This window comes from Lissotriton vulgaris, chromosome 6 (genome assembly GCF_964263255.1).
Source record: "Lissotriton vulgaris chromosome 6, aLisVul1.2, whole genome shotgun sequence".
Lineage (NCBI taxonomy): Eukaryota > Metazoa > Chordata > Amphibia > Caudata > Salamandridae > Lissotriton > Lissotriton vulgaris.
The window spans coordinates 1,169,730,794-1,169,751,634 of NC_141694.1; the positions used below are offsets into that span (position 1 = coordinate 1,169,730,794).

Here is a 20,841-nt window from a genome sequence, read left to right on the forward strand (position 1 = left end):
TTCTTACAGGTGCACATGAAACAACTAAAGTCATATGTCCAGGATACCAGTGATTTCTTGGATCAAGATTTGTCCCGGGATACTGATTTACTGCTTGTAACACTGGATGTATGTTCTTTATACATGTGTATAAGACATCAGGATGGGCTGAGAGCTGTGGAGTACTTTCTTAACACAAGACCTATGATGTATGCACAACACACCCGTATGTTGTTTGACATGTTACTTTTTAGCTTGGAAAACAACGTATTCCTTTTTAATGGCCAGTTTTACCAAAGATTCAAGGTGTCGCAATGGGGGCCAGTTTCTTCCCGAGCTACGCCTGTTTATTCATGGGCTGGTGGGAGGAACTGTTCCTCATGAGCAAATATGAAAATGTATACACCACAAGTATTGTCTTCTGGATGCGTTTTATAGATGATCTTTTTATTGTGTGGCGAGGAAGTGAGGAAAGTCCTTTGGAATTCATAGATGAAATTATTCAAAATTATTTTAATCTCAAATTTACTTTTACCAGCAGTAAGCGCTCAGTGACCTTTTTAGATGTTGAAATCTTAACAGAAAATAATGTCTTAACCACTACCTTTTTTAGAAAACTGACTGGAGGCAATACGCTTTTGCACGCGTCAAGTGCACACCCTTCACACTTAATCAGGGGTATCCCCTATGGAGAGTTGCTCCGTATCCGTTGCATCTGTAGTGATCCAGAAGATGCGAGAATCAAACAAATTTAGAGTCGTGCCAGATTTCTAGCCAGGGGCTACAGCACTGAAATAGTGGATGCCCCAATGAGAAAATATCAAGTGAGAACTAGGGAGGATCTCCTTGTCTATAAATCAAAATCCCCCCAGTTGGCTGTAGAACAGAATACACAACCTGTTAGGCTTATTTTAACATACTCAAAAAAGGAGAAAGAATTGAGGAGCATCATCAGACGTAATTGGCACTTTACCCAGGATGATCCTGTGATAGGTGACGTAAGGCCTTCTAATCCACCTATCTCTTTTAGAAAATCAATGTGTATGGGGAACATGCTGGCCAAGAATAGTCAAGAGAGCTACCGGAAAGATATGTGGTTGACAACAAGAAATTGATTTTTTAAATTTCTATCATGTAAGGCCTGCTAGTTTGGGATTAAATCAAAAACCTATACTACTGCTTTTTCCGAAACAGTTAAGGATATCAAACAACACCTAACATGTAAGACAGAATACTGTGTTTATGTTTTGGAATGTGATTGCCATCTGAAGTATATAGGCAGTTCTAAACTGATAGTCCACAAACGTATCTTGCAGCACTTAAGGGCAATAATTAACAAAGATCAGAATTACCCAGTTGCAAGGCATTTCCATACAGTACATGATAGCAATCCAAAACATCTGCGTTATTTTGCCATTGAAGCTATACCCATGACAGAAAGTGGGGGGGGATAGAGAAGCAAATTTGCGGCGCCTGGAGGCTAGCTAAATATTGGAGTTTGACTCTAAGTCTCCAGGAGGGCTTAACGTAACGGAAGATATTTACACTTTTCTAGATTGCCAATTCTACCCTTCTCTAGCATATAACTGCAGATTTGTAAACCACTAAAATGAAAAATGAATTTGGTATGAAATAGTTTTTATGTAAAATTTGTAAGAGATGATGAAAACGTAGACCCTATTTTTGTCAAATGAACAATATTTATGCACAGAACTATTTTTGGGCTTGTTTTTAGTGATTGGCTTTTAGACATAGGGTAGTTTTTATCGTTTTGTCTTATTTCTGGTCATTTTAAGCAGGACTTTTTTGTATTTGCTATTTATACCTTGTTTTAAAAGGTCTTTTCCAAATGCACTTATATGTTCTAAAAACTTTGATAGAATCCTTACCAGATGAATTTACCAGCACATAGCGTATGTTTGTACACTTGAAAAAAACTTGAATTACAATGCATATGTTTGCACACCTGAAAAACTTGAATTACAATTGTCTTCATATTTGCACTTTATTGGCTAGTCACTTTAATCCGAAGTACTGTCGCACAATCTCACTTTAACTATTTATTAAGAAAAGGGACATAAAGGTAATTAGAAGAGTATAAATAGCATTAGCTAACAAATAGGATTTGCATTTCAGTAAACCGATCCCATAGAGTAATGGCCCAAGTAGGAGCCATACTGCAAAAGTTAATAAATAGATGAAAATTATGTGACATATTGAGCGGGGTAACAGGAGAAATATGACTGTACTATATATATAAAAAAATATATAAATTATGCACATTTATTTGGAATTCCTCAAGTTGTTTGGAGAATATATGTAGATGTGTTTTCATTTACACGATTAGGGAGCACTTTTTAGTAACTTTTATTCACTTATTATATTATTCATGAACTGTACAAATGGGGTCAATATGGCATTTACGCCACAATTTCAAATTGCTATATATTATGCAAAATGTTTAATTGTCATCTAATAACATTTAAAAGCATTTAGGTTGAGATGCATATATATTATACATACATATATATACATATCTTTTTGTGTGACCCCGAGTATTTTGTCTATGTTCATTGAAGTTAGACATGCACTAGCACTTTAAAAAGTGGGGTGATTTGCTAAGCGCCGTCATGTGATCAAGGCTGCTTGCACGGCCGAAACGCGTCAAGGCAAGAAACTGAAATAAATCAAATATAGTTGCTTCATTGGAGGTCTGCACTCGTCTTTATTTCACAAAGCAGTAGGAGGTGTCACGAGGCCATGTGAGATATATATATATATATAGATATGTATATGTATATGTATATGGTAAATACAGCCTACACCTACATTTCCAGCATCCTTAATGGTTTGCTAAAATCAGGATTGTGTGAGAGTCCCTAAACAGATATAGAGTCAGTTCAAAGCTATGTCACTTCTAGCTTAAATGTAATGTATTTTTGTGAAAGTGGCTGTGCGTCTACAGTTGCCGAATATATAACAACACTAACCCCATGTGTGATTTGAGACAATATCAGCCCGTCCTGTATTTGTAGCCTACAGAACCTTGCACAGCGGGGCTTTTTTGGGCACAAACGGTTAGATGAGACCTGAGTTTATTTTGTGGTGTGCTGGATGAACTAATCCAGCACAGCACAAGATGATTTGTGAGGATTTCCAGAAATATTCTCTCCTTGCTATATATGAGACAGTATTCCCTTCGGGAATCCTTGCGCATGCGTAGACGGAGTCTTACAAAAGACAGCAGACCTTCAAGCGCAAATACATGTGGAAGTGCTGTGCAGGAGGCAAGCTGGAGGTGGTGAAAAGTTGGAGAGGCAATGAGTTCCAGATTTTATCTGCTAAACCAGAAAGCCCCCGTGCAGTCCTGTGCCGGCTTGGTGTGCACGCTAACTAGGCATGTGTTTCTGGGCGCTTGCGGGGAAGAAAGGTTTGGCAATTGCTCGGTAGGAAAAGCATGGTCTCCGATTTTCAAACTTAACTGCATGTCATCGCCTTAGCAAAAGTCCTCTGATGAACTTTGCCAGGGAGTCATCCGGATATTAAAACGAGCTGGGCTCAGGGGAGTCCTGGGAGATCACACAAGGTAGCTGTTGAGAGGCGATTAATAAAAGACAGAAGACATATAGAATCATCGCTATAGGTAACTATGAATAGCAAGATGTTTTTTTAACAAGGGGTTAAGAGTGATATGAAATAGGCAACAAGAGCGAAGCTCGAATTGCCCGTATGCCACTAAGCACTTGTAGGTGAATAACATCCTCTTTATTCACAGTTGCCCGTCTTCAGTTTTATGTTGTTTATATATTCCAAAACACGGAGTGGGATGGGGAATGGTGCAACAGTACCATGCTGAAAACAGTAAAAATAAATTGAAACAAGCGCCGACCTAGGAGGGGTGATGGGTACAGACAAGTGGAGACCTCGGTAGGGTGGTGGTGGCAGTAAGCGGCAATCTGGGAGGGATGTTGGAGGTGGAGAAGAGGTTTTGTGGGAGGGGATGCAGAGACCTGAGAAACCTTCAGAAAACAAGCCTGCGAATGGTGCGCGCGCGTCACAGCGAGCGATCTGTTTTCAATTATTGCACCCGTGTCTGGGCACGATAATTGAAAACAGATGTGGCCTGTGCGGGTAACTGACACCAATAGGCCGTGCATGCACCTGCCTTTGCCCAATTGAGTGCTGTCTTTATTTGAAAGACGCACACAAAGCCCATTAGCCTGAAAAACACACACACGAGCTGAAGCCCCTTACTAAATGTCGAGCAAGCAATGCATGCGCTTTGCTATAGGCCCAACCTAAAAAGGGTGTCCTTCTATGAAAAGGGACAGTTGTAATTGGCAGCCATTTCCTGGTTTTCAGAATGCAAATTAGTGTTGCAATCCTGTTGTGATAAACGTTTCTTTGTGCAATGTAGGGGCAAGGTGGGCGCACTCAAACCTATAGCTGGCTTGCAATTCCCATTGAAAAGGAAAGAATGGGTAAATATGGCCTACGACTGTAAACTCAGCGATTCGTTCACAAACCACAAACAAAAACCACATTTCACTGTTTCTGCCAGACTCTAGATGAGATGGGATAAACATCCATCCCATAAACCACAGACTCTTACTTAACACTTCACTGGTACCAGTGTCTGCTATGCTCAGGGCTTATCCAGGGTCATTTTCTGTCCTCAGTTTAGTTGAATCTGGTGCATTCAGATATTGCATGCAGCCATAAACAAGAAAGAAAATTCGACTACTTGCAATATGTCCATATATAATAAAACTACTTAAAGCTAAATATGTCCAGCTGCATCTAATCTTGGAAAATTGGATGCAAATTTATCAAGGGGGGATTTTGTTGAGGAATTCTTTTTAAAAGTTTAACACCAGTCCTTCCAGCAGTGCATTATAGTAGGTACATTTTTTTAATATTATTATCACATACTCCGTAGTTCAGTAAAGATGTTTGTTTCTGCTAATACTTGCAAGGTTCAGAAATCTCCTTGCACTGTGTTATGTAATCGTTACCATTCAGCATAGTATTTTTTCACGATGCGCAGGCGATTGTCTAGCATGTAGCCGTAAGTACCTGTGATCATATACCATGTGCAGCTTGGTGCCAAGTTATCGGTGAATCCACTGGTTGCTTTTCTATTGACATTTATACAGGTGACATTGAAAAAACAATAAATATTGTCCTAAGAACATGCTTAATATGTACTGCAGGGAAAGTTATGCGATACAAAGCATGGCCGAAGGCTAACCCTGTGCCCAAAACCTGTAGGCTGCAGCTGAATTAATTTGTGTGCCATGTGGGTTTCGGGGTTAGAGAGTGCAAAGGTATTGTATTTAGGTGGGGATATATGTTTTTTCAACTGGTCCTGTATATAAAAAAAATGAGAAACAGAGCATAAAAGCAGTCTTCCCCTCAAGGACGACTCATGTTTTTCTTCACTTTATTGACAAATTCTTTTTCAGCTTTATTCTGGCCAACATGGATTGTGAAACTGTACCCTCGCTTGTGACTGATGCATAGGCCCTCATTACCAGTAGCCTGGAGTAGTATCCCAAGTTTGATACTGCACCTGGCAATTTTGAGAAGCCTGATGTTTTCCGATTTAGGGCCATATATACAAACATATTTTCCCATTGACACAGAAATGGTGCAGTCCTTTCTTACATATGGCCCTAGACAAAGTAGAAGTTTGCTTTCATCCACTTAAATCACATTTCCAGGACTGCAAACGTGCAACATGCCACCCTCATTGCCGGCCATGTTTTAAATGGCAGGATTATCCCTTCCTTATCTGCTAAGCTCCTACCTCCTTATAGTTCAATCCGCATTGTCTTTATAACATGAATCAGTTACCCTTCTTGATCCGGATTCACATTTCTACCTGCTATTCCTGACCTATTTAACCTTGTTCTCCACACTTACTACTCAAAAGTATTGCATCATGTCGAAATGGAACACATTGCACCTATCTGGTTTGTCCTGCAAGGTCTGTGTTTTGCAAAGCAGTGGGCTTTTTTTGTCTTTGTCCTATTTATGTATAGACTCCATTGTTAAAATTTTCATCTCTAACTTATAAGATTTTTGCGCAAGGTCTTAAAGGATTCCAAGGATACTGTATATATCCTTTTGTAAGAACTGATATTTCATATTAGTCTTTTCCTGGTTCTATCCTCAATTATATTACTGCCAGTCTGTAAGAAGGAAAGATTCTTCTTTGTTTTGACATTTTTAACTTTTGCCATTTCATTTTCTCCTTTAGAAATACTGTGTCACCATACGATGCCATAAAGGTTCCCTTCATTACTCAAAAAAACTACCTTTGGGGACACATACGTCCAGCGCCCTCAGTTTGAGTAAATAGCCTCACAATTGATTGTATACAATCCAGATCACCGCCACCATCATATGTGGCCAAGGTCCACCGTTGATCTGTTGCACCATTATTTTGGTATGCAGGAAGCCTTCTAGATTTGCAGGATGGGTTTGGGGAGATCCTGTTCACATTAAATTCTCCTGTTCATATTTTCCTCAGCATTGGATTACGTGCCACCATCAGTAATTCAAAGGCAGATCTTGCATTCCCTTAGCCACCTGCTTCTGAAAACTTTCCTGCTCAGCTTGTTATTAAGGATTCTTCCAGTTGCTTTATGGGGTTGAGCCTCTAACCAGTAGCGGCTGGTGTGGGGGTGGAGTGACGGGGTGGGACTGACAACTGGGGGGGAAACAGACAACAATATTAATAATAAATAAAATTCAAAGAACGTACCTGCCGCCCAACGCTCTTTTCTGTGTCCTCGCTGCCCCAGGCTCTGGATGCAGTCTCCTTCCTCCCGGCGCTCTCCATGGCTCGGGCGGAAAGGGAAGGACGTCCGTTCTAGAGCGTGAAACCAGCCCGCAGCTCCAGGATTGGCTGGAGCAGGCTAACCCAGCGCTCCCTTTCATGCTGTGGGCCCGCGGCTGCAATCCCTCAGCATTTTCTCAGCCTTAGGATTGCAGGCTTTGAAGTACGCATGTGAGGTTGGTCAGTTGTAGGCTGCCAGCGTACTGACAGGGGGCTGCATTACTAGTGCAATCACACTGATCAGCCCTGCTAACGCGCTGAGCCTTGGACAATTTAATAAAATGGTATTTAATATCATTTTAACAATGAGTGTGCCTGCGGCGCTCACAGCAGGCGGGGTGACGCTCCACCGCCATAATGAGGGAGCCGCCCCTGCCTCTCACACTGGTCCTGTAGAGCATTTAGGTTTTTTTTTTCTCATGGCTAGCCTGATTTCTTACTCTGGGTTCCATCTGTGTTCTCTGTAACTGTCCTGTGCACCTGAATATCTTCCTACCTTTATCCTTAATGCAAAGGACCATACATTAGCACAGTATACTCCACGATCTTGGACACTGTATGTAAAGCTATGCTGTTAGGGCAGTATATGGAGCTCCTAAATCGAACTGTATTATGACTACAAATTCTTTTCATAATAGGTTTTCTTGTTTTGTTACTCATGCAGAAATTCCTTCATGGAAATAGACCTTACTTATTGAATAAGCTCAATGCACTGCCTCATGCTGAGTAAACATCTGCCATCATTGGAAGCCAATTTGACCAGCAACATCACTTTAGCCACGAGAAACCTCTGTGTTGCAATAATAGCACTTTTTCTCTCAAAGTTGTGGCACAAACTTGTCATAGATATAGACTAATCAATGGCTCAGCTATGTTCTAAAATAAAGATTCATCTGTACCCAAAAGTATGGAAATGGCTATTGAAGAAGAACTTGAATACCTAAACCATTTGATGCTGAAGCTTTTTCCGCCCCACTGCGTTTTTTTAACCATTTCTGTCACTTCGTGGACTTAGGCCAGGTTTCTGTTATCAAAAGTGGATTTTATTTGACCCTGTTTGCACAGATATCAGTCTCCACATCAGAGATCTTCAAACATTGCTCTGAGTTCCCCTAAACAAAGTGTTTTGAAGTTGCGAGCCCCCTTCAAAATATTATGGCAAAAATGTTTACCAGTAGTGGCAGTAATGATGATGGGGTAGGGTTTAGGAGTTCATTTCAGGGGTACTTTTCCTGTACCTCATAATCCACTCTAAATGTGAGACTTATAAAATAGCAAATATACCAAATGAAACAGAAATTGAACAAAAACACTCTCAGTCCCTCTTTCAGCTTCACAGCACAGGAGACCCCCTAAGAAACAAAAATACCGCTCTCCATCGTTGAGGAGTCCATCACACGTCTGGGCCTCAAAGCAACTGCACCGGCTGCACTAATGATAATTGCAGCCCGAATAGCAGCCTGTCTCCTCTGCCTCCTTCACCCCTTCCCCACCATACCTGGCCATCACTCCAATCTTGAAACAGGCTTCCTTTACCTTCCGGAAAAAATTGAGCTCCCACATGTTGTTCCTCTTCTTTGCGGAAACGATGCCTTCAGCCCTAATGCTAGAATAGAAAATGAGGCCCTACGTCTCTTTTGTAACGTAAGACAGTGATAATTGTGATACAGTATGCCTTTTACAGCCCTAGACCCCATTGCCTCTTCACCTACTTCACCAATGATAGCCTAGTGCCTTGCAAAGCGGTCAGTCTTCTCTACCATTTGTTCAAAACAAGGGCCCCAGTCTTGCCTCATCCTCCTCTCTGCCATCTCTTTATGGCATAAACGCAATGTGACAGTTAAGTTCAGCAAAGCACACAGCTAAATCAGTGGGCAGATGTGTGTGTCACGGAGGAGCCACTAGCTGATATATCAAAGCTCATGAAACTCAGCATAAAATAGAAAATCCAACTTAAGAAGCAGAAGCAGAAATCTGTACATGAGGGAAACTAAAAGAGGAAGCTTGTATACTTCTCTGCCAACACCTTCTATAATGACCAACCACGCCTCTATAAATCTAAACACTTAGAGCCCAGTTCACAAAGGTAAACATAGACATGTTTATTTACTTGTGTATACTATTTAGTCCTACAACTAGGTGAATTCTCCATTTGCTAATCCCCATTTCCCAGTGTAGATATACACTTTGGTGTAGATTTGCGTGTCTCCACTCATCTCAAATCAGGGGTTAACCTCCTACAGCTCAACTCGGAGAAGACCGAAGTCCTCATCCTCGGACCCTCCACCTCCGCCTGGGACAAAAGCTGGTGGCCCTCCACTCTCGGGAGTCCACCCACCCAGACAGACCACGCACGGAACCTCAGCATCATCCTCGACTCCTCCCTCACCATGACCCGCCAGATCAACTCCATCGCCTCCACAAGCTTCAACTGCATTCGGATCCTCTGCAATACCTTCAAATGGTTACCCCCGGAATGCAGAAAAACCGTCGCCCACGCACTCATTACCAGCAGATTGGACTACGGCAACGCCCTCTACGCCGGAATCAACAGAAATCTCCTACACAGACTACAGACCATTCAGAAAGCCACAGCCAGACTCGTCCTTGGAACCCCAGGGCACGTACACGACCCAACACCTACGTAACCTCCACTGGCTCCCCATCGAGAAGAGAGTTACCTTCAAACTGCTCACCCACGCCTACAAATCCCACCACAACATCGGACCCAAATACCTCAACGAGTGGGTCTCCTTCCACGTACCCAAGAGGAACCTTTGCTCCGCGGACTTCGCCCTCACAGAGATCCCCCGTATCCACAGCTTTCCCTACGTCGCAGCCAAAGCCTGGTATGAGCTCCCAGTGAACATCAGACGCTCCCCCACGTTCCACACCTTCAGGAAGAACCTGGTTCTTCTACTGAACTGGAGCTGCACCCCCTTCCCCCCCAACCTTCAGCGCCTTGAGACCCTCACGGGTGAGTGGCACGCTTTATAAATCCTCTGATTGATTGATTGACAACAGAATTTGAAAGTGGAAAGGTACTACTTGTAACTTTGCACTTTTTGGTGGAGATCTTGCCACTTTAGCTGAGATCTCCCTTTGAGAAAATTTACGGAAAAATTTGTTTTGTATTCTTTAGATAAAATGAAAAATACTTTAATGCATATTATAATTGTATATTGATTTAATATAGGTATTATTAACATACTACTATTTAAAATTACCCACACTCACTAACGTGCTTAATATGTATTTAATATTTAATACATTTTGCTAAACAGTGTTTATTTAATTTAAGTAATTTGTAATTTCTATTTAAAGTTTAACATACTTTTTATTTACGGTTGCTAAAACATTTTAAAATACTATTTAAAAGTAACGTGTTTAATGATTTAATCGTCAAAGCAATTTCATTTATTTAACATTAATCCGCGTGGGGGATATTTTATTTCCATGCCTTCCATTAATTTCTATGGGAGTGTGTTGCAGTACCAGTGTTGGCCATGTGCGGTGCTTGCCGTACAGTAAGGCTGTGCTGGAGTACATTTGAGAATGTTTTGCCACATGTAAGGCGGTTTTAAGTTTAGAAGTGGTCTATGATTAGCAATCGTATTACTGTTTGTGAGGGGGTGTATTAACATATCCCTCTTTAAACACATCCTCAAATTTCCCTAAATGTCTCCCATTTAGTAGTAAATATTCCCCATTGCCTCTCCACTCTTCTGGTCTCTCTCATATTTACTGCTAAAGCACATATCTACATCGGTTGAGATTTCTGCACAGAAAAGGTAGGAAAGGCTGAGGCAGAGTTCTTTGGCAAGATGTAAATTATATTTTATACGATGTGATTAGTACTACTGTAGTGATAATTTAGGTTTGATCATTTAGGTGCTACCAAATACAATTTGTGAACTTGGCCCTTAGACTCTAAACTGGGTGAAAATTGACCAGGCCTGATGGGTGGTGGATGTAATGATCAGGTCTCCAGAACAGGATATACATTTTAGAAAAAAGAAAATAAAGCCAACGGGGATCTTTTATACACTATTTGCAGATTTTCTGGCAGAAGGACTCCGAATTGGAGGACAACAGGAGTTTGCAGTAGAATTTTAAACAAATGAAATTCATTGAATGTCAGTAGATTTATTCTGGATGCTGTCATCATTTCACAGGTGAGACTGTGGCCAGCCCTGATTTGCTCTTCCAGATACATAGAGAGAAACATGCACATCTGATCAATGCAGAGGACTCTGATGGAACGGAAAGAAATGATTGTTTCAACATGGGTGAGGAAGGAAGGACCTCCTATCTGTCTTGTACTAAACACTATCAAACATCACTCTGCTTTTAGCTCAGACTTAGTCCTAGCTTTGTGACGTTACATATTTCCTATGTTGCATTTTTCACTTTTCTTGCTATATTCAATTACTTGCATTTAAAGATGTTATTTAATTTTGAGTCTGATTACCTAAATATTTAGCTTTTTTCTACAAACTCCTTTGTGCATAATTTCTGTTAAAAAGTCATCACTTGGTTTTCCTAATTTTGTAATTTATTTTGGCAGCTAAAATTTTAAAAGTTCCTTATTCTGCCAATACACTTAAGATTCTAAAATCTTTAAGCTTCTTTTCTCTTCGTTCACAACATATGTCTGCTTCAATTTTTGTATTGTCCTTTCGCCTTTGTCAGTCATGTACTTTATTTTCAATGTCAGTGTTGTTTTTCTTCAGTTTCGTCTTACAAACCTTTGTCATACTTCACACCACTCCATATAGAGATACACTGGGGAAGAATACAGATGAAAGGGAAAAAACTAGAAATATATCAAGAGATATTCTCAGAGGAGAAAACATTAGTGAGTGAGACTCATGACTATTTGTGGCCAACTACATTACTTGCTTTTAGAGGGCTTGCTTTCTGAAGAAGACCTTGTACAGCACGGTTAAGTGAATTCTAGTTACTGGATAGTTCCTGCTAGTTACTTGCTACATGCAGGAGAGGCCAGTGCTACAGCTTGTGAAACATGCATGCCCCACCCAGCCAGAGCTGAGTAGCAGAAGAGTGTGCTACATCTAGGAAGCACAACTATTGGAGGATGAGATGAATGTGTTTGATTCTATCTTTATTCGTGGTAAACGAAAGGTGAATAAACTCCACTTTCAGCCATACAGGGCTGATTTTTTACTGCCTGACTTTCCCTAACCATTGAATATTGATCCCCTTAACTTGCAGGCAAATTGTCATCCTACGATTATTCGTCATATCCCTCCTGATTTACAGTGAATTATGCTACCGCCAAATCATCTGCATAGGTCTTGCTGGCCACATTAACACATATGGTATACGTCTTTCAGTTTAAATGGAAAATACCTCTCTGGTTGGCAGTAGACCCTTTCCCAATCCCTGTCCCAATATTTATATTGATAATATAGAACGTACAGTGCAGTATAATAGGAGGAATATCTATAACTTCAAGACTATGAGTGGCTGTCATGTAGGACAGAATACCTTTCTCTGAATCCGGTTAAACATTGACGTGATGTTTTCCACTGTTGCTATGTCATAAGGGGAAGTGCATGGTTCCCTTGTATTTCCCTATCTGGGTCTCCAGTGACCTGAGTGAGGCTGCGGAGTGGCAGATTGCAGTCTCACCTGCCTTCTCCCGCCCTGGGTCTGTATCTTGAGGACATGGGTGCAGTCTGCCTACACCACTTGCCATATTCCCAGACAGCCATGATACCCAGCAGATCGTCACTGACTGTGATTTCTACACCTCACCGATACGTCTCATTAGAACAATAACCGTAAATATTTAATATTTCGACTAGAAGTGAATTTAAAATATATTGCTACTTTTATTGTAATACAGAGTGCATTTCCTTTCTGTATGTCACTGGATTTTAACCTGACAATTTCTTTTTCATATTCTTCAATTAACAATGCAAAACCTTTCACGTTAGCAAGTATTTTCTATCATTTTTTAACATTCAGAGATTTTAGGAACTGTTCAGCCAGCTAGGTTGTATTGCCCACCACAGTATACTACTCTGTACTACTTTCTAGTGTTCATGACCTTGTGAAGGTGGTTGGACTTTTTGGACGATCCAATCATAAATAGTTTTCCTGAAAAGGTTGTTGATGCTGTTTGCTTATATTTGGGTTGAATTAGATTTTTCTAACATTCTACATGACTCTGACATCCAATCCGCATGTAGCTGTGCAGAACAATATAGTAGCAGCACACTGTACATTTGGCCATTTAAAAAAAACAGTAAAAGGTAAATCATGTCAGAAAAAGGTAGTGCCATATAGAGATGCCTCACCAGGATATATCCACTGCATCTATGTCAGTATTATTGTATCAAGGTTGATTCCTTAATAACTTAGAGTTGGGTTGGGGCAGTTGGAAGAAACGTAAAGAAATCAGCTACTTTCTTAGTAAGTCTTAATATTATATGTGCTTTAGGGTATACATTGTGGCTGCTATCTTGTGGACCAAATATAAAACTATTTGAATTGGTTCAGACACAAACTGGTATACAGAAAGTATACAATTAGGAACCTAGAGATATGTGGACAAAAAATTAAATATGGATGAATAGGACGAAAGAGAAAAACATCTAAGAAATTGAATAGATTCCTGTCTTTTTTCCCACAGGTGATACAGTTAACAACTCTGATGCGTTATTCAGGAAAAATCGAGAGGAACAACCGCATCTAATACATGCAGAGGATCCTGAAGGAAAGGAAAGAAATGGTTATCTCGGCCCAGGTATCCTGCTAAAATGTTGATAACAATTCTTCCAGTAAAGGATATATTGTTCTCTCCCAAAGAGAAAAAAATATGTTTCATACAGCTGGGTTGCAGTGAAGCAAAATCATTTCTCCCAGTCCTTGATGCCAGCACAGTTAAAATTATTTGTAGCCTTAATTAACCATGCACACACTTAATATGAGGAATGATGTAAACTGGAAATTGAGATTGAGATTGAAGAACTCTGCTTTCCTGTTCAGAGAAAGTATAATTTGCCCAAATAAATTATTCCAAAAGGCGAAAACATAAGGTTTAAAATCCCCTCAAGTAAAACATGAAACATTTGCCTTTGGGGGGTCTCCAAAACGTGTGGCCTTCCATTACTTGTAGGAGCTGCTTTTCCTAGTGGGATGTAAAAAGCAAAGCTTCAGCATTAACTTTAATGGAAAAAGCCTGTATTGAATGGGAGATAGATTATTTTGTTCACTTTAGGCTTTATTATAATCGATGAATAAACTGTGTATTTTTTGTGGAAGTTTTAGAGGCTGTCGTACTTAAAAGTTAACTGACTGATATGTGATGAAAATTTGTGGAGAGCTTCTAAATGTCCTGGCTTTGTCAATGGAGAATATAAGGGCCAGTGCGGCATGAAGGTAATGAAGAGATCTGTCAGCAGGACATAAATGTTGCCCTTGAAAAAATGCAGAGGTAGATTTCGTAGTTTAAATTATTTAGAATTGTCATGGAGATAGTGAATACGTGAGAAGTCTTATTCCTGTCAATCTGTTTACTGCGTAATGTGTAGGCCACAGGATCCAGTTCCAGTAGGTAATGACACAGCCTTCCTGCATTTGAAGCTATATAGCATGCATAGCATTTAGTTGGTTAATACTATCTTCCCACCCTGATACACAATTTTCACATCATATTACAACTCTTCTGAGTTTGAGTACTGTGCATAAATGAGTAATTCCTTTGCAACAAAGTATAGGTTTCGGTGGCTGAAAGGGTCTGAATTTCACCCGTCCACCTACCAATAAAAGTAATGTTTGAGCTGATGAAAATTTGGTCACAAGTTGACCTAGGTTTAAAGGGCCTTTTATTATTAGACATATTTTTGTATTCTCTCACAGCAGATAATATACTGTTAATAGACTCTTGCTGGATACTTTCCTCTCCAATATTATGGATGAAAGAAATAACATATTCTGGAGGAAATATTGTTTGAGGTCTAGAGTAAAGTTGTATGTGTGTGTGTAGATCATCAACAACAAGAGATTTTGGATCATCAGCGATGTTGTCTGACAGAATCAGAACATCGATTTTCTAGCACTTAGTGCTTGAGAGGGAACAGAAAGCCAGCAATCAAAAATTGTCTTGGCGGGGCCGTGGCCAGGCATCGAGTCAAGATGGCCGCGTAAAACTTAGCTCCGCAACCTGCCCCTTCCCCACGTCTATCCTGTTCACTGATCCAACCCGTCTGACTGCAGTCACGCATGTCGGAACGGTAGCGGTCGAGAACTCGCCCACCCCTGTTCGCCTCCGATGCGGGAGACCGGAGATACGGCCATCGAAGAGGTGAGGCCTACGTACGGAGCGCACCCGGACGGACGGATGCCTTCGCGCAGTGGCGCCGCGCCCAGTGAGCGCCACCGCCGACATAGGAGGATACTTCCCTGCTTAGAGACTGGGACCCGGTCGACCCAGCAGCAGACGACAACCCATTGTATGAGCCCGGTGAGGTGGGAGAGTTCCGCGGTTCGCGCCGGACTCACGCATAAAGAACTGCAAAGGGCGATACTGCGCTTCTGAGCCCTTTTGTGCCCTGACCTCCTCCCCATATTGCACACTATAGTCGGAAGCCTCGCCAGCCGAGCGCTGATCCCGGGGACCCTTTGCTACGCTGGCACAGTGCCCTGCTGTGCCCCGGTATTACAGGGGGTGAGGAGTTGGGTCAATAGGCCTCCTACATTTTAACTGGAGCCAAGAAAGAGTCCACCACCAGAGAAGCAGGAGAGCCTGCAGCTTGACACAGGAAACATTACCAACATAATGGCCCGATTTGACCAGGGCAGTACCTGGCACCAGCGTCGCCCTTACGACCGGCGCTGGGGCAGACATCCCCCCCCAGCAGGAGACTGACCTAGAGTGGGCTCATCCAATACCCGCAATTGCGCATTGGCAACTTCATCAGCCCGACAACCCTCAGCGTGAAGTAAGTGGTGGTGTGGCCAATCGGCCTGGGTGCCTTTGGACCAGCTGGGAGTGGACATTAGGTGGCACAATGGACCGCAATAAAAACACAGGAGCTCGTGGGTTGAAGACAACTCAAACCAACAAACTGGACCACTATACCGTTTCCAAAAAAGTGCAACAGAACTGGTTGTCCAGAGATGCCGCCCATGGAGGCTTGGGTGATGAGGAACAGGAGATGTCACTGAAGGACGTTATGGAAGCCATTAACGGTGTCAAGACCTCTCTGGACACAATGGCGATTGGCGTGAACCTCATCAGGGCTGACCTGGCAAAACTGAACGAGAAGGTCAAGCAAGTAGAAATCACCACCACTAGTCTTGGCGGTGATGTTGCGCAGCTTCAGGGTGAAATCTGCGAGCTCCAAGACTTTCACAAGCTTACCGACCTCAAGCTGGACGACTATGAGGGCCGTCTGCGACGCAACAACCTCCGCATCCTGGGTGTTCCGGAAAAATCGGAGGGGCAATCCCCTGATCTCTTTGTTGAAGACCTCATTCTTAAACATCTGCAGCCCAAAGGCCTCAGCAAATTCTTCGTCATCGAACGTGCCCACAGGGTCCCGGGTGGCCGTCCCAAACTGGGCGCTCCCCCGCGGCCCATGCTGGCTAGGGTCGTGAACTACAGTGACAGGGACGTTATCCTCTAGAACTCTAGGGCGGGGGAACCCCTCCGGTATGAAAACGCAGAAATTTCCTTTTTCACAGACTTCTCTCAGAGGGTACAATGGCAGAGGAGGTCATTCCTATCAGTGAAACGCGACCTCAGAGAGCGAGATCTGAAATACTCAATGTTGTTCCCGCCGTGTCTTCGGATTGAGGCGGAGGGGAAAGCGTTGTTCTTTGAACATCCTGAAGCAGCAGAATGGATTGAACGTCGCGGAACGAGGAGCCCGAACGATCACGGTGGCAGAGAGTGTGCGGACTGTTGTCCGGCCTGAGACATAGACCTGGTGGCAGCGGACTTTGAACTGAGTAAATGGGGCCTGTAGTGGGTTGGGCCTGTGAGGGGGGTTTCTTGTTCCGTTTTATAGGGGATCGTGGACTCATTTGGACCTGGGGTATTTACTTTTATAGGGTTGTACATTTGACCTGACTGGGGATGGGAAGTGGAGCGCTTTAATTTCCCCACTTTTTTTTCTTCTATCTTGAACTTTTTCCAGGCGTGACAGGCACTCTGCAAGTTTTCGATGGGCAGTTTTAGGCCCAGAGTGCAGGGCAGCGGGGTGAGGGGTTGTTGGGAGAGGGTGTTTTGTTGTGTTTTTGTGGCATTTATTGCATCAGCGACTTCTATTGCAATTCTAGTAGGGGAAGTAGAAACATGTACTGCACTTTGCATAAAGGATATGGAGAATTTTTTTATTTTTTATGGATGCACGTTCGGACGGTGGGATTAAATTGTTAAGCTGGAATGTCAATGGGCTGGGGGAGGAGATAAAACATAGCGTTGTCCTCCAATACATAAAGCGCCAGGCCCCTGACTTTATCCTACTTCAGGAAACTCATCTTATTGGCGTTGCACAAAGTTGGTTATGTAATGTTGGTGCATGCAGGGTTCACCACGGGTTCCTGGGGGGTTGGTATTAGGATAAAGAAATCCTTCCCCCTTGTAGTGCAGACGGCCTGGACGGACGACAGAGGGCAATATATTGGGGTCTTGGGCACATGGGAGGGACACCCAATTACACTTTTGTCGGTTTATGTACCCCAGGACCTCCAAGCCGTCACCTTTAGAGACCTAGGAACACTATTGTTAGACATCCCAGAGGGTCTCTTACTATTAGGGAGAGTCTTAAATTCAGTTGTTTCAGGTACACTAGATCGTCATCCCCTTCGTGGGATTGTTCACTCCTCTGGTTGGCTACCCGAATTCCTCGAGACTATGGGGCTGGTGGACGGTTGGCAGGCCTTTCACCCAAACACACTGCAGCACACTTTCCATTCCGGGGCGCATGGAAGCCTATCCCGAATTGATTATTTTTTGATCCCGCATCTCAAATTGCCCACGTTCTGGAGATTAAACACCTCGCTAGAGGCATTTCTGATCATTCGCCAGTTTGGCTTCATGTGGTTTTTAACTATAAACAGGTGGGACCCATTAACCTGTGGTACCTTCCGGATCACAATATTCGTAAGGAACTCCTTGTGGCCATGGACAACTATTTTATTGATAATGAAGGCTCAGTAGAATCCCCGCAGACACTGTGGGAGGCCTTCAAGACAGTGATTCGGAGTCAGGCCCTCTCTTTGATCTCGGGGAAGAAGAAGGAGCACCAGAGGGAGTTAGAGGCCATAGAGACAGAGATTAGCCAGTTAGAATCTGACTTGCAATCAGATATCACACCCGACAGACTTCACCTTCACCATCACCATCTCCAACTCAAATAGTGCGTTGGCGACTGATCAGGCTAAAGCCCTGGGGAGAGCAGCGCAGGGATGGTTGTATGAGGTGGCGACAAAGTTGGGAAACTATTAGCATGGTTGGATAAGAAGGAATGGGCAAGCCGGCTAGTGCCTGAGCTCCATGGGCAAGGGGGTAGGCCCCTTACGGATCCTCAAGACATTGTGACCTGTTTGCGGCCCATTTTGATGCTGTTTACTCTTCAGCTGCTTCCTATTCTAAAGAAGACTCCTATCAAATGTTAGCTGACATAACACTGCCCAAGCTGTCAGTGGACGACCATGATTTCTTGGATAGTAATATATCCAACGACGAAATAGCAACAGCAATTAGATCCCTCACATCGGGCAAGGCCTCTAGCCCTAATGGGTTGCCGATCAAACTCTATAAACTTAAAACAGATAGATTGGCCCCATATCTAAGGACTATGTACGAGGAATCTAGGGACAAGGAGTTCCTGCCTCTAGATCAAAGGACGGCCACCATTGTCACAATTCATAAGGAGGGGAAACCTAAAACTGATTGCTGGTCATACAGGCCCATTTCCCTATTGAACGCAGAGCCCAAGATTCTGGCGAAATTCTTGGCCAATCGACTTCTAACAGTGATCAAGACCCTAGTCATCCGGACCAATCTGGTTTTATTCTGCATCGTAACACTGCGCTTAACTTGTGCAGGGTGCATGGCGTGTTGGGCAGGGCGGCCCCTATCCTGGAACCGGCTGTCATAGTCTCCCTAGATGCCGCCATGGCATTTTACACCATTGAATGGCTGTATTTGTGGGTGGTGTTGGAGAAAATATATACAATGAGTGCAACTATTATATTCCAAGCCTCTAGCCCAAGTAGTAGTTAATAATAAAAAATTGGCCACCTTTTAGTTGGGTTTGAGTTGGAGCCACTGGCAGCCTGGATACGCAGAGACCCGATGATTTGGGGTATGCACTGGTCTCCGGAATGGGAGGACCGTATCTCCCTTTACGCTGACGATATCCTCCTTTATCTGACCTATCCAAGGCGGTCCTTGATTGTGGTCTTAGACATCCTCACGATCTTTGGCAGATTCTCCTGATATTCTATCAACTGGAGTATATCCCTATTGTTTGTAGTGGCAGGGGCGCTGCCGATCCCACCGTGGGGGTGTCCCATACAGGTACGCACTGAGGGCTTCAAATTCCTGGGAATTTTTCTTTCCTTGGACCCCTCCCTTCGCTATGCCCATAACCTCCACACCCCCTTGCTCAGGCTGTGAAAGGAAATTGACAGATGGAAGTCACTCCCCGTTTCCCTACTGGGAAAGGCAGCCCTTTTTTAAATGATGTCTCTACCCCGGTTTTTATCTGTCCTGCAGAATTCTCTAGACCCAAAACCTGCGTCCTATTTCAGGGAAGAGGAAGGCCTCCAGGAGAGACCTGTTATGGAATGGCAAGCGGCGTATCGCTCTCAGTAAGCTTTCCCTGAATTGGTATGATGGAGGCATCAGCCTTCCTGACATCAGAAAGTACTATTGAGCGGCCCACTTGGCCTCCATCAATCATTGCACCTACGCCCAACCTGGGGACCCGGGTTACAGAATGGATAGTTGGCTCCTCTCGGGGGAAACCTCAGTAAAGCCGTCTATTCTAAGCCCCGGCATTTTAAACTCACAGGCCCCACCAAACATGCGGTACATGTCTGGCACACTGCCACTATATGCCTTGGTTGGGGGTGCAGGCTTACACTCGCAACAACACGATGGGACTCTGAACAGCTGGGTAGTTTGTGGAAGAGCAAAGGGTTTGACAAGTGGGATCTCATAGGCCTTTCCCGTATAGGTGATCTGTGGGAAAAGTCAGATATTAAATCATTTGCCACACTGCAACAGCAATTCGAGTTAGCCGACTCGGAACTCTTCCGCTATACACAGGTTAGGCACGCCTTATGCGCACATCTGAAACGTGGGACCACACCACCTGAATCCTCTCCGCTAGAAGATAGAGTACTAGATGGTCATATCCCTGATAGAACCATTTCATTGATATATAAAAAGCTGGTCAACAACATGCCAGATCCTCTTCAAGCCCTTCGAGAGAAATGGACTAAAGACGGCATAGAGATGGATGATGAGGAATGGCAGGAGGCTGTTTCCTCACCCAGAGTAGTGGCAATACCAGCTCGTCTCCGGCTTGTCCAACTAAAAATCCGCCACAGGGTTTATGTGACTGGGCCCCAACTGGTGCGGATGGGGAGAGTAGATGGGGGGGACTGTAGACAAGAATGTGGTCAGTTGGGTACCTTCATGTACATAATTTGGGATTGCGAACATATTCAACCCTATTGTCGTAACATACACAATATTATTAACACTGTTCTTTCCGTACGTCTCCGTATGGAAGCCCATAGGTGCTTATTAAATATCTGGGAACCAACAGATATAAATGTCTGCACAACATAATGGGTCACTTTGGGGCTCATGCTCGCCAAGAGAAATATTGCTCAGCGATGGGGAGTGCTACTCCCTCCTACGGTGGGAAATTGGGAGAAAGACTTGGATTGGGTAATTTTCCGAGAAAAAACGGTGTATGTAGCCCGTGGATGTCCCAAGAAATTGACCCGTGTATGGGACTTGT

General features: G+C 43.2%; 1 protein-coding gene across 3 annotated transcripts in view; it reads left to right on the forward strand.

Moving 5' to 3' along the window:
- The window catches only part of LOC147708585 (zinc finger protein 212-like), a 152,011-nt gene that overhangs the window by 47,135 nt on the left and 84,035 nt on the right, over positions 1 to 20,841 (forward strand). For 2 of the 3 annotated variants that reach the window (XM_086927259.1, XM_086927260.1), the window contains exons 5-6: positions 10,999 to 11,112; positions 13,485 to 13,598. In XM_086927259.1, coding sequence (XP_086783385.1) covers positions 10,999 to 11,112; positions 13,485 to 13,598 — 228 coding nt within the window. The remainder of the gene's footprint in view (positions 1 to 10,998; positions 11,113 to 13,484; positions 13,599 to 20,841) is intronic. The other variant, XM_086927261.1, reaches the window with a different exon arrangement.